Consider the following 15,169-nt stretch of genomic DNA (forward strand, 5'->3'; position numbering starts at 1 on the left):
AAAAGAATAAAAAGAAACGAGCAAAGCCTCCAAGAAATATGGGACTATGTGAAAAGACCAAATCTGCGTCTGATTGGTGTACCTGAAAGTGACGGGGAGAATGGAACCAAGTTGGAAAACACTCTGCAGGATATTATCCAGGAGAACTTCCCCAATCTAGCAAGGCAGGCCAACATTCAGATTCAGGAAATACAGAGAACGCCACAAAGATACTCCTCGAGAAGAGCAACTCCAAGACACGTAATTGTCAGATTCACCAAAGTTGAAATGAAGGAAAAAATGTTAAGGGCAGCCAGAGAGAAAGGTAGGGTTACCCTCAAAGGGAAGCCCATCAGACTAACAGCGGATCTCTCGGCAGAAACTCTACAAGCCAGAAGAGAGTGGGGGCCAATGTTCAACATTCTTAAAGAAAAGAATTTTCAACCCAGAATTTCATATCCAGCCAAACTAAGCTTCATAAGTGAAGGAGAAATAAAATCCTTTACAGACAAGCAAATGCTGACAGATTTTCTCACCACCAGGCCTGCCCTAAAAGAGCTCCTGAAGGAAGCACTAAACATGGAAAGGCACAGCCGGTAACAGCCACTGCAAAATCATGCCAAAATGTAAAGACCATTGAGACTAGGAAGAGATTGCATCAACTAACGAGCAAAATAACCAGCTAACATCGTAATGACAGAATCAAATTCACACATAACGATATTAACTTTAAATGTAAATGGACTAAATGCTCCAATTAAAAGACACAGACTGGCAAATTGGATAAAGAGTCAAGACCCATCAGTGTGCTGTATTCAGGAAACCCATATCACGTGCAGAGACACACATAGGCTCAAAATAAAAGCATGGAGGAAGATCTACCAAGCAAATGGAAAGCAAAAAAAGGCAGGGGTTGCAATCCTAGTCTCTGATAAAATAGACTTTAAACCAACAAAGATCAAAAGAGACAAAGAAGGCCATTACATAATGGTAAAGGGATCAATTCAACAAGAAGAGCTAACTATCCTAAATATATATGCACCCAATACAGGAGCACCCAGATTCATAAAGCAAGTCCTGAGTGACCTACACAGAGACTTAGACTCCCACACATTAGTAATGGGAGACTTTAACACCCCACTGTCAACATTAGACAGATCAACGAGACAGGAAGTCAACAAGGATACCCAGGAATTGAACTCAGCTCTGCACCAAGTGGACCTAATAGACATCTACAGAACTCTCCACCCCAAATCAACAGAATATACATTTTTTTCAGCACCACACCACACTTATTCCAAAATTGACCACATACTTGGAAGTAAAGCTCTCCTCAGCAAATGTAAAAGAACAGAAATTATAACAAACTATCTCTCAGATCACAGTGCAATCAAGCTAGAACTCAGGATTAAGAATCTCACTCAAAACCGCTCAACTACATGGAAACTGAACAACCTGCTCCTGAATGACTACTGGGTACATAACGAAATGAAGGCAGAAATAAAGATGTTCTTTGAAACCAATGAGAACCAAGACACAGCATACCAGAATCTCTGGGATGCATTCAAAGCAGTGTGTAGAGGGAAATTTATAGCACTAAATGCCCACAAGAGAAAGCAGGAAAGATCCAAAATTGACACCCTAACATCACTATTAAAAGAACTAGAAAAGCAAGAGCAAACACATTCAAAAGCTAGCAGAAGGCAAGAAATAACTAAAATCAGAGCAGAACTGAAGGAAATAGAGATACAAAAAACCCTTCAAAAAATTAATGAATCCAGGAGCTGGTTTTTTGAAAGGATCAACAAAATTGATAGACCACTAGCAGGACTAATAAAGAAAAAGAGAGAGAAGAATCAAATAGATGCAATAGAAAATGATAAAGGGGATATCACCACCGATCCCACAGAAATACAAACTACCATCAGAGAATATTACAAACACCTCTATGCAAATAAACTAGAAAATCTAGAAGAAATTGATAAATTCCTCGACACGTACACTCTCCCAAGACTAAACCAGGAAGAAGTTGAATCTCTGAATAGACCAATAACAGGAGCTGAAATTGTGGCAATAATCAATAGCTTACCAACCAAAAAGAGTCCAGGACCAGATGGGTTCACAGCTGAATTCTACCAGAGGTACAAGGAGGAACTGGTACCATTCCTTCTGAAACTATTCCAATCAATAGAAAAAGAGGGAATCCTCCCTAACTCATTTTATGAGGCCAGCATCATCCTGATACCAAAGCCGGGCAGAGACACAAACAAAAAAGAGAATTTTAGACCAATATCCTTGATGAACATTGATGCAAAAATCCTCAATAAAATACTGGCAAACCGAATCCAGCAGCACATCAAAAAGATTATCCACCATGATCAAGTGGGCTTCATCCCTGGGATGCAAGGCTGGTTCAATATACGCAAATCAATAAATGTAATCCAGCATATAAACAGAACCAAAGACAAAAACCACATGATTATCTCAATAGATGCAGAAAAGCCCTTTGACAAAGTTCAACAACCCTTCATGCTAAAAATTCTCAATAAATTAGGTATTGATGGGACGTATCTCAAAATAATAAGAGCTATCTATGACAAACCCACAGCCAATATCATACTGAATGGGCAAAAACTGGAAGCCTTCCCTTTGAAAACTGGCACAAGACAGGGATGCCCTCTCTCACCACTCCTATTCAACATAGTGTTGGAAGTTCTGGCCATGGCAATTAGGCAGGAGAAGGAAATAATGGGTATTCAATTAGGAAAAGAGGAAGTCAAATTGTCCCTGTTTGCAGACAACATGATTGTATATCTAGAAAACCCCATCGTCTCAGCCCAAAATCTCCTTAAGCTGATAAGCAACTTCAGCAAAGTCTCAGGATACAAAATCAGTGTACAAAAATCACAAGCATTCTTATACACCAACAACAGACAAACAGAGAGCCAAATCATGAGTGAACTCCCATGCACAATTGCTTCAAAGAGGATAAAATACCTAGGAATCCAACTTACAAGGGACGTGAAGGACCTCTTCAAGGAGAACTACAAACCACTGCTCAAGGAAATAAAAGAGGATACAAACAAATGGAAGAACATTCCATGCTCATGGGTAGGAAGAATCAATATCGTGAAAATGGCCATACTGCCCAAGGTAATTTACAGATTCAATGCCATCCCCATCAAGCTACCAATGACTTTCTTCACAGAATTGGAAAAAACTACTTTAAAGTTCATATGGAACCAAAAAAGAGCCCACATCACCAAGTCAATCCTAAGCCAAAAGAACAAAGCTGGAGGCATCACACTACCTGACTTCAAACTATACTACAAGGCTACAGTTACAAAAACAGCATGGTACTGGTACCAAAACAGAGATATAGATCAATGGAACAGAACAGAGCCCTCAGAAATAACACCACATATCTACGACTATCTGATCTTTGACAAACCTGAGAAAAACAAGGAATGGGGAAAGGATTCCCTATTTGATAAATGGTGCTGGGAAAACTGGCTAGCTATATGCAGAAAGCTGAAACTGGATCCCTTCCTTACACCTTATACAAAAATCAATTCAAGATGGATTAAAGACTTAAACGTTAGACCTAAAACCATAAAAACCCTAGAAGAAAACCTAGGCATTACCATTCAGGACATAGGCATGGGCAAGGACTTCATGTCTAAAACACCAAAAACAATGGCAACAAAAGCCAAAATTGACAAATGGGATCTAATTAAACTCAAGAGCTTCTGCACAGCAAAAGAAACTACCATCAATCAGAGTGAACAGGCAACCTACAAAATGGGAGAAAATTTTCGTAACCTACTCATCTGACAAAGGGCTAATATCCAGAATCTACAATGAACTCAAACAAATTTACAAGAAAAAAACAAACAACCCCATCAACAAGTGGGTGAAGGACATGAACAGACACTTCTCAAAAGAAGACATTTATGCAGCCAAAAACACATGAAAAAATGCTCACCATCACTGGCCATCAGAGAAATGCAAATCAAAACCACAATGAGATACCATCTCACACCAGTTAGAATGGCAATCATTAAAAAGTCAGGAAACAACAGGTGCTGGAGAGGATGTGGAGAAAAAGGAACACTTTTACACTGTTGGTGGGACTGTAAACTAGTTCAACCACTGTGGAAGTCAGTGTGGCGATTCCTCAGGGATCTAGAACTAGAAATACCATTTGACCCAGCCATCCCATTACTGGGTATATACCCAAAGGACTATAAATCATGCTGCTATGAAGACACATGCACACGTATGTTTATTGCGGCATTATTCACAATAGCAAAGACTTGGAACCAACCCAAATGTCCAACAATGATAGACTGGATTAAGAAAATGTGGCACATGTACACCATGGAATACTATGCAGCCATAAAAAATGATGAGTTCATGTCCTTTGTAAGGACATGGATGAAATTGGAAATCATCATTCTCAGTAAACTATCGCAAGAACAAAAAACCAAACACCACATATTCTCACTCATAGGTGGGAATTGAACAATGAGAACACATGGACACAGGAAGGGGAACATCACACTCTGGGGACTGTTGTGGGGTAGGGGAAGAGGGGAGGGATAGCATTGGGAGATATACCTAATGCTAGAGGATGAGTTAGTGGGTGCAGCGCACCAGCATGGCACATGTATACATATGTAACTAACCTGCACATTGTGCACATGTACCCTAAAACTTAAAGTATGATAATAATAAAAAATATATATATAAAAACACAATAAAAAAAGAAAAATGGGCAAATGATATGAAGAAATATTTCAACAGAAACGCACATAGCAATCAAATATATGAAAAGATGTTCAACTTTATTAGTAATCAGAGAAATGCAAATGAAGACCATAATGAGTTCCCACCATTCTTCATTCACAAGATTGGCAAAGATTAAGAAAACCAACAATGCCAAGTTATCTTTGTGGATATGGATCAACAAGAATGTTTGTGCACTGCTTCTAAGAGTATAACTGATTCATCACCAAGTTGGAGAAAAACTTAGTATTAGAAAGTTGGAGCTTACATTCTCCACAACCTAGCACATCCTCCCACTCCCACCTCAGTATTTACCTAGAGATACCTTTGCATTTGTGCAAGGTAGTATTGAACAAGTGTTCATAACAACCCAGATTCCCATCAGCAAGAAAATGGATCTATAAATTGTGGCACATTTATGCAATGGAATATTTTATAGCATTAAAATAAATAAGCATAACAACATGGAACAATATAGTTGAATCTTAGTAAAAGTGGAGGAAAGAAACCGCAGAATACTGCATACAATATGATACTTTATAAAGCTCAAAAAGAAGCAAAACTGTACAATATATAAGTGGTAAAACTGGAAAAAATGTTTATCAAAATTCAAGAGAGTAGTTATTTTTTGCACAGGTTACCTGTTGCATAAGTAAATGCAATGGTATTATTAATGTCCTATTTTATAAGTTGAAGGGTGGATTTAATTTGTCCTCACTACATATATAGTTATATTCATTTGCAGATATCAGGTTACACATAAAAATTTAACATACATTAAATGTATCCTTAATTCCACTAAGAAAAAAAAAAGAGAAAAAGCAGTGAAAACAAGGACTTCCTCATCCTTTTAAGCTAAAAAAATGGCCAAGTGTCAGAAGCCAGCAATTATGACTGCAGGTATTAGTATTTCCCAATTCTGACAAGGGCTTCTCAATTGTTGGCTTTTAAAAAGCCAACAAACATCAAAGAAGATTTCATACCTGCTCTTTCCAGCCATTTTGGCGAGAAAAATGTACAGTGTCTTCATGTCAAAACAATCAGGCATATTCTATTCCAGTGGCCTGCTAAGGAATAAATGCACAAGAGGAATTGTTTCATGAAATAGAGGCTGAATTATGCAAGCTAAATTTGAGAAGTACAGTGATCTATTGTAATATTGTTTATTTATTTATTTTTTTAGAGCGGCAGGCTTTGGTCTTGCCAATTCATCTTAACCAATTAGTGATTTAAATAGGAAAGCTTTAATGTTACAGTGCAGATGAATAGGTCACAAGATTAAGTATATGATTTTTAACATTATGTAATCTCTCCTACTTGACCATCCATGGAGACCCAGCTCCAAATTAAAATACAAGAACCAGAACTGACCGGGTATAGTGGCTCATGCCTGAAATCCCAGCACTTTGGGAGGCCAAGGTGAGCGGATGGCCTGAGCCCAGAAGTTCCAAACCAGCCTGGGCAACATGGCGAAACCCCATCTCTACCAAAAATACAGAAATTAGCCAGTCTCATAACCCAGTCTCAAATAAATAAAGAGATAAAATTTTTAAAATTAAGTTTAAAAAGAACCAGTACCTTAAAACAATGACAACCACCAAAAAAAAAAAAAAAAAAAAAAAGATATCCCAAATTCATTTACAATTTAATTCCCTTTATTTTCCATGTCTTCTTGATTTTTGAAATATTTAAGCCTAGTCATTGGTCATAATCAATACTACTAAACTTACAAGTTTGTTGGGGTCTTAAAAGCCTAGGGATCCAGATATAAAGCATCAACTACCTTGGCTTAGTTTCCTCATTGGCTAGGCACCCTTCTTTTGTGCCCCTCTTTTTTCCAAGTACTTACCTATTTTTTAACATGCTGTGTGATATTGATGTTATCTATTAGTATGTCTTTCTTTTCCTTCATGTGACTTAAAGCTCTTCAAGAATATTCCTTTTTGTTTCCTTAGTGCCAGGAATAAATAGGAGCTCAGTAAATGTAAATGTATGTTGAACTGAGCTAGCCCCAATGAAAATGTATCTTCATGCAGTGTGATGCCTCACTTCAGCAACCTCACGCTGTGGCTCACACAGAAGCAGTGAATCTTGCGATGGCATATTGAATTAGTAGTCAGCAAGCAGTGCTGGCTGTATCCCCCTAGCCCAGGAGTGAAGACAACTACCTAAGAATGTGTTCTTCACCGTGTAGTAAGATAGCAACCTTATAGTAAATGTCATGGACTGGGGCAGGGGGCAAGGGGGAGCAGAAGAACTATATTACAAATATAATACAATTAGTTATTTCTCTATTTTAGTTTAATTTTTTTGGTTTGGGTTTTTGTTTTTTGGTTTTGGGTTTTTGTTTGTTTGTTTGTTTGTTTTAGAAACAGGGTCTGGCTCTGTCACCCAGGCTGGACCGTAGTGACGCGATCTCAGCTGACTTCAACCTCTGCCTCCCAGGCTCAAGTGATTCTCCCACCTCAGCCTCCCAAGTAGCTGGGACTACAGGCACACGCCACCAGACTCGGCTATACTCTGTTATCCTATTATAATTCCTTAGCAAATTCAAAGTTCCTAATTCTTTTTTTTTTTTTTTTTAAATGAGGTGGGGTCTCACTCTGTCACCTCGGCCAGAGTACAGTGGCACAGTCGTGGCTCACTGCAGCCTGAACCACCTGGGCTCAAGCGATCCTCCCGCCTTGTCCTCCCAAACTGCTGGGATTACAGGGATAAGCCACCACACCCAGCCCTGAATTCTATTTTTTTTTTTTTTTTTTTTTTTTCCTGCAACAGGTTGTCACTCTGTTGCCCAGGCTGGAGTGCAGTAGCTCAATCTTGGCTCACTGCAACCTCTGCCTCCTGGGCCCAAGCAATCCTCCCACCTCAGCCTCCCAGGTAGCTAAGACTACAAGCACGCACCACCATCTCCAGCTAATTTTTGTATTTTTTAGTTGTTGTAGAGACGAGGTTTCGCCATGTTTCCCAGGCTGGTGAACTGAGCTCAACTGATCCACCCACCTCAGCTTCCCACAGTGTTGGGATTATAGGCGTGAGCCACTGTGCCCAGCCCTGAATTCATTTTTTAATGATATTCAGAGAAATATACTATCTTAATCTCCATAGTTCTTTTAACGGCATTGTAATTTCTCCTTTGTATAATACAGAAAATCCCACTGAAATAATTTTTTATTTACATATTTTAGAAACAGAAAATATAAAGTTCTTGTGAAGAAAAAGAGTCATGAGACAGAAGGCGGGGAGGGTTTGGGGGAAATTAAGAAACTCAATATTTGGCCAGGCACGGTGGCTCATGTCTGTAATCCCAGCAGGTTGGGAAGCCGAGGCAGGTGGATCATTTGAGCTCAGGAGTTTTAGAACAGCCTGGGCAACATGATTAAACCCCTTCTCTACAAAATATACAAAAATTAGCCAGATGTGGTGGCATGTGCCTATAATCCCAGCTACTTGGGATACTGAGGTGCAAAGATCTATTGAGCCTAGGAGTTCAAGGGTGCAGTGAGCCATGATTACACCACTGTACTCCAGCCTAGGTGACAGAGACCCTGTCTCAAAAATAATAATAATAATAAACTCAATTTTTGGGATAAAATTTTAAAGAATGATTAAGGATGGTAATATAGTAGTATGGTACATTGGGAAAAACATTAAACTAGAATTCAAAGTTTTGTTTTTTTTTTGCTGTTTTTAACCATTAGATAGCTATATGATCTTGGGAAAATCATTTAACCTCAGTTTTCTTGTCTGTAATATGAATATATAATCATACTTGTGAGAGAGATGCAGACAGAGAGAATACACATTCATATTAAAACTCTTTGTTACAGGAGGAAGTTAGGGTAAAATTAAATCTTGTCACCACAGAGACTAAAATAAGGTTCAATACTGTCAGATCATATAAATTTAAAAATCACTTCTGAGAACTTTAGCCCTCTACTCTTTAAGCAGAAAAACTTCACCTAAAGAGGCCCATGGCCTGGCTGAGATTCAAGGGGAGAAATTTTTGTTAGGAAGGAAGGTGCAATTACAGCAAGACAGTCTATAAGTGTTGGCTGATTCCCTCTTAGAAAATCCTTGGGCAGTAATTCTGACCTTGCCTGGGGATTGTAAGAGAATATTACTATGATCAGCTCTGGGTTAGGAATGTGCTTAAGTAGCACATTTTAGAAGCGCCTTACTCCTACCAGAGAACTCTGGGGATTTCCCGAGACCTGTGTCTGCCTCGCAAGGAGTGTCTGGTTATAATTAGTCAGATTTCTGTTGTGTCATTTTTGTGGTAAGTTAAAGATTTCATTACAGTTAATTAGTCATACATATATAAATTTTATATATATATATATATATATATATTTTTTTTTTTTTTTTTTTGAGACAGTTTTACTCCATCACCTGGGCCAGAATGCAGTGGCACGATCTCAGCTGACTAGAGCTTCCACTTCCCGGGTTCAAGTGATTCTCCTGCCTCAGCCTCCCAAGTAGTTGGAATTACACACACATGCCACCACACCCGGCTGATTTTTGTATTTTTAGTAGAGACGGGATTTTGCTATGTTGGCCATGCTGGTCTCAAACCCCTCACCTCAAGTAATCCGCCCGATTCGGCCTCCCAATGCTGGGATTAAAGGCATGAGCCACTACTCCCAGGCTAATTAGTCATATTTTAATTAGACCTAATTCAGGGCTGATTTTTCTCAGAATATCCTTCTACCTGTTTGCACCTGTGTCATTTATTTTGAGAATAAGTAGTTTTAACTTTAACATAGACTATGAGTTTTGAGTTCATGTCCTGAATATATTTTAGGCTTTCTGAAAGAGCAGCCCTGCTACATGCTGATAGGGCAGGTTGCAGTCTACCTAGTATGAGAGCCCATCCTCATCAAGCATAGCCGTAGGGTAGGAATTCTGCATTCTTCAGCTGTTGAGGCTTTGTCATGAGTCTGTGTCCTGAGCTCATGGCCAAATGTGGCCCAGGAACCCAAGTACACACACGGCTGTCCCCCTGTAGCCTTAGCTTCTCACTGGCTCCTTTCATTGCCTTCTGCTCTGGACCTTAGCCTGCTCGCCTGGGTCCTTAACAACTTACCCAGCTCTTGCCAGGCCCTTCTCACCAGGGATTCCTCCCAAGTCCCCTGCACATAACTACAGCCTGGATTCTCCCCAGCTCTACAGCTTGCAGTATTGCACTGTCGAGAGACTCCTGTTGCTGTGCTTCACACTACAGGACAGACTTCCTGGTGCTGCTAAAGCCAGCCTAGATCAACCCAAGTTAATCACATCCGCAGGAATACTGTGATTGGAGCTGCTGGCCACCCCTGAGGGAACCAGCCCATAGCCCAGTTATCTCCCTGGCCGTTGTGGGTTTCTTCCCTTTGCAGGCACCTGCTGCTAGCATCCCATTGTGCACTGATACTAGCTAGGGAGGGTTCCAACTCCAGTCATGCCAGCATGCACAAATTCTCCAGGGAAACAAAGGGAGGTTTCTGTGGAAAAAGGAGCCTAATATTTTCTGCCTCCACTGAGGATAACCTTAGAGTAAATATATGCACAACAAATGCTTTAGTACTGTAACATAAAATTATTTGTTGGCCAGGCATGGTCACTCAAACCTGCAATCCCAGCACTTTGGGAGGCCAAGGCAGGTGGATCACTTGAGGACAGGAGTTTGAGACCATCCTGGCCAATGTGGCAAAACCCTGTCTCTATTAAAAATGCAAAAATTAGCTGGACGTGGTGGCACATGCCTGTAATCCTAGCTGCTTGGGAGGCCGAGGCATGAGAATTGCTTGAACCTGGGAGGCGGAGGTTGCAGTGAGCTGATAATCACACCACTGCACTCCAGCCTGGGTGACAGAGCAAGACTGTCTCCAAAAAAATAAAATAATTTTTCAGCAGGCAAAGTGAGATACAGTTGGCTGTATTAAGTAGTATTTAGTTAAAATACAACTCTGTTACCTGCTGCAACAAAAGATATACAATTACAGAATTATTGCAGCACAGATCTAGCACCAACAATCTAAAATGCAGTCTCTAAGCTAAACACAGTCCTTTTACAGATTTAATTAGTTGGGAAATTAGGGATGCTCAGGGTTGAACAGCCTGGGTCTGTCATGGAGAGAATGTTTAACCAATAGAAGGCCTATAAGGCTTTAGAAATAGAAGTCCCTCATTGGCTTTCAACCAAACTGAATCCATTACACCTGCTGAATCTGTCCAGAGTCCATTTCTTCTTAGGAACCACTAACTACCCAGCCATCCAGATGTACCATGTGTATTCTGCCACCTGCTTTAGAGAAACATCTGGTGTCTTTATTACCTTGCTGTGGCTGGGGGGATTTTCCATTCCCCTCCATGGTCCTCTGTTCTTTTGAGTGAGTGTTGTTTGTGCTGCTGCATATAGATTCAAATTTACTGTCCAGCTTTCCTCCTCTTTGTGCAGTGCTGACTCATTTTCCCCAGATACTTGTTCCTATGCGGCTTGCTGTAGTCCCTTGATCTCTCTTGGCAAATGACAGTAAGGCATTTTTGAAGTGTTGAAAGGCTTTTGCTGGGGCTTTATCCAGCTCTCCCTGTTTGGTATATTGGCAAAAGAGTCCCACTCTACATTTGTGTAGAATTTACCCATTATTTCTATTCCTGCCTTTCAAGTTGGAACCAGGTTAGCAAATGATAGAAAATTAAGTCCAGATGATTTGTGATAAGAAATATGTTTTGTGAAAAAGACCACTCAGTCATAAAGAATGCTCAGAATTAGATTATGCAAATGCTCTGTTATCACACTTTCAAGTGGTACAGGCACTGCTGATTTTGATTCAAGGCAAGGAAATTCTAGTTAGCTTTTTATTTATTTCATGTTTCTGTTTTAAATGAGCAGGAGCTCACTAAAGCATAAAAGAAATTAGGTCTTCAATAGGGCCTGCCTCATAATCACCTATGTGCTTCATAACCCAACAGAGATGATGAATAAATTTGCTGTGACCTCATAGTTTATAATTTACCTATGCACTGTTTCAACAGAAATGGTTTTCATGCTCTTTAATTTCAGGAAACCTGTGATCTGGGGAAGATAAAACCTGAGGCCAGACGATACCTGGAAAAGTCAATTAAAATGGGGAAAAGAAATGGGCTCCATCTTCCTGAACAAGTACAGAATGTGAGTTTATGTTTCCTTTTCTTATCAGAAAAAAAATGAATAAATAAAACAAAATACTGGTTGAACATCCCTAATCCAGAAATCCAAAATGCTCCACAGTCTGCAACTTTTGGGTGCCGACATGATGCTCAGAGGAAATGCTCATTGGAGCATTTCAGGTTTTGCGGGTTAGGCGTGCTCTACTGGTAATAATGGGAATATTCCAGACTCCAGAAACTCCAAAATCTGAAACATTTCAAGCCCCAAGCATTTCGGATGAGGGCTACCCAACTTGTGCAACAAAAAACAGAAAATAGGGAAACCAGATGGGTTGTAATAAAATAACCCGTAATACAAATTCATCTGCAATGTATTTCGTATTTAGTGGTTTTAAATTCTACAACTCCTGTTAACTTCATGATGACAAACAACTGATAACTTAAAATTGTTCTTACACCTTGTACAAGTTTTATTTGTTTCATGTGTGTTGAGCTTATTTTCCCTACCCTGTTTTACATTCTTTAAGAGCTGTTCTCAGGTCTTAGTAGTTGATTTGTCTTTTCACTCCCTTGGTCATACAGAGATGGGGCACTGATTATAAAATCCTTACCGATGGAGAGTTTTAAAACCAGCACCTTGGAATGGAGTATCCTATGTTTAACACATGCCCCTTAAAAGGAGAGAGATTAGCTGCTGAAAGATGCCTCTCAAACTTTTTCTTTTGTCTAATGCCAGTCAAGTCTTCCAGGTTCAAAAATAAACTTGGCTCCAGAATTAACCTTTTTCTTCTTGGAAAGGAAATATACTCCATGATTTATTTCCAGGTCATTCTTCTAGCCAGCAGGACTGGAAATAAGTTTGGAAGAAATCCAAATCAAGTGTTGTCAGCATGTTAGCTATAACCACAGGCACCACTGAGATACGGGTACCTTTCTCCCACGTAAAGCCCTTTGATCACCTTGTATCCTCTTCCTTCACTGAGTTAGAGGAGAAATGTGATTGATCTCACTTACCTGACCCTTTGTCTTCCTGGTCAATTCTTAATTCTGTTTGGAGCATGAACACTGTATTAGTTAAGATATGTTTGGTTGCAGCTAACAAAACCCTGTTTAAACGAGAGATTTATTTGCTTGTATAACTGGAAGGTCGAGGGGTTGGTGAGCTGCGTGGGTTGGTTTGATCCTGATGCACAGTGGAGTCATTGGCCAGCTGATTTTTCTATTTCTCTACTGTGTCTTCCTCAGTGTTAGTTTTATCTAAAGGCTGGCTTCCTTTCATTCCTAAAATGGCTATAAATCTAAAAACTCCACCATCCAGAAGGACATAGAGAAGCCACCAGTAAACCTCTCCTCATGTCTTAATGGCCCAGAGTGGATCCTATGGTTAATCCTGAATTCCCTTTTAGTCAATGGAATACCAGGCCTGGGTTATCTGAACAGTCCTGAGGGCAATGGGGGTGGAAGGAGCGCCCAAGTGGTGTAGAAGTCACACACCTAGAGTTGCAGATAGGATCAGGTCCTATCTGAACTACATGGGCGCTGCAAAGTGGGGCAGAGGTAGAAAGGGGGTTGAGGGAGAGTATCGGAAAACACCACTGAACAGTGTGTTAGGTCAGTAGTCTCAAATTTAGTGTGCATCAAAATTACACGGAGGGCTTATTAAAACTCTGATTATAGGACTCAACTTCTAAGAGTTTGCACTTTAGTAGGGTTAGAGTGGCGGTCCCAAGAATTTGCGTTTCTAGCAACTTCCCTGGTGATGCTGATGCTCCTAGCCAGGGCCACACTTTGAAAAGCAGTAAATTTCATTATGTAACATTGTTAGAAGAATGGGACAGATTAATAAAATTGTATCTTTTTTTTTTCTGGTGGTTTCCTTCTTATTGCTTCATTTGATCTCCCACCTAATACTTTTTATGCAAATCTTAGAGTCTATAAATCATCTTTGTTTACAAAAGCTCTATAAAACGAAAGCATCACCTTTTCCCTGAAGCAACAATAGAATGAATTATTCAGCTCTTATCTCTTGGTTTACTTCATAACCAGATGCTGATTACTGAATTAAAATTTTGAATTGGAAACGATTAGAAATTTGCTAATTGGTAATGCGCTGCTAGATTTATTCATTCACTCAGAAACTATTTATTGTGTATGTACTATGTGCAATATATTGTGTTTACTGTACCTCCTAAATTTATTCTTCAAATTCACAACTAATTTCCAAGACATCACCAGGCTTGCCTTTCTATAAGTGCTACACACAGATACATGTGGGCATGACATAGCGGACTACAGAAACCTGTTTTATCAAGCACATCTCTACAGAAGTACTTCCTGGAGTTTGGGCACAGAAGTCAATCTTCATATGAAAGTGAAACTTACTCAATTGATGGTGACAAAAATGAGTTGTTGTTTTTTTCTAGCAATTCTCCTGCCTCAGCCTCCTGAGTAGCTGGGATTATAAGCACACGCCACCACATCCAGCTAATTTTTGTATTTTTAGTAGAGACTGGCTTTCACCATGTTGGCCAGGCTGGTCTCGAACTCTTGACCTCAAATGATCCACCCGCTTCGGCCTCCCAAATTGCTGGGATTACAGGCGTGGGCCACCGTGCCTGGCAAAAAATGAGTTTCTTTTTAATGCTAATGCCCTGTATTTTTATCTTCCTTTCAGGAAATCAAATCAATGAAGAAAAGAATGAGTGAGCTATGTATTGATTTTAACAAAAACCTCAATGAGGATGATACCTTCCTTGTATTTTCCAAGGCTGAACTTGGTAAGTTTTATTATTTTTCTAGATTAAATCATATAATTTAGGCAAATAGTGTTACCTCACAGTTTGTTTTACTTTCTGGATACAAAATTTCTAAATCATAGTTCAAATAATTATTTAAAAAATGATCCAGTACCTAAGCCCACCACCCCTTCTACAGAAGAGGTAATCAAACCAACCAAAATTAGATTTTAGGCTAATGAGAGTATATAAAATTTCTACAGACAGTCCAGAGGGGACTTAATAATCTTTTTTTTTTTTTCATAATTTTTCTTGGTAGTTTATAGTCGTGTTTAACAGCCTTCAGTGCCTTAAAATTTTTTTTTGACTTGCAATGTTTCCTGCATTGTATCTTAAACTAGTCTCTTCTTACTCAGTCCTGGGTCTTTTTTCTTTTCTTTTCTTTTCTTTTTTTTTTTTTTTTGAGACGGAGTCTTGCTCTATTGCCAGGCTGGAGTGCAGTGGCGCAATCTTGGCTCACTGCAACCTCCACCTCC

The 15,169-nt window shown here is 39.5% G+C and overlaps 1 protein-coding gene across 6 annotated transcripts in view; it reads left to right on the forward strand.

The window, feature by feature from the left end:
- Nucleotides 1-15,169, forward strand: part of NLN (neurolysin) — a 104,146-nt gene that overhangs the window by 46,164 nt on the left and 42,813 nt on the right. For all 6 annotated transcript variants that reach the window (XM_054487531.2, XM_054487532.2, XM_063664851.1 and 3 more), the window contains 2 exons: nucleotides 11,813-11,920; nucleotides 14,573-14,675. In XM_054487531.2, coding sequence (XP_054343506.1) covers nucleotides 11,813-11,920; nucleotides 14,573-14,675 — 211 coding nt within the window. The remainder of the gene's footprint in view (nucleotides 1-11,812; nucleotides 11,921-14,572; nucleotides 14,676-15,169) is intronic.

The sequence above is a fragment of the Pongo pygmaeus genome, chromosome 4, assembly GCF_028885625.2.
Source record: "Pongo pygmaeus isolate AG05252 chromosome 4, NHGRI_mPonPyg2-v2.0_pri, whole genome shotgun sequence".
In the NCBI taxonomy this organism is placed as follows: Eukaryota; Metazoa; Chordata; class Mammalia; order Primates; family Hominidae; genus Pongo; species Pongo pygmaeus.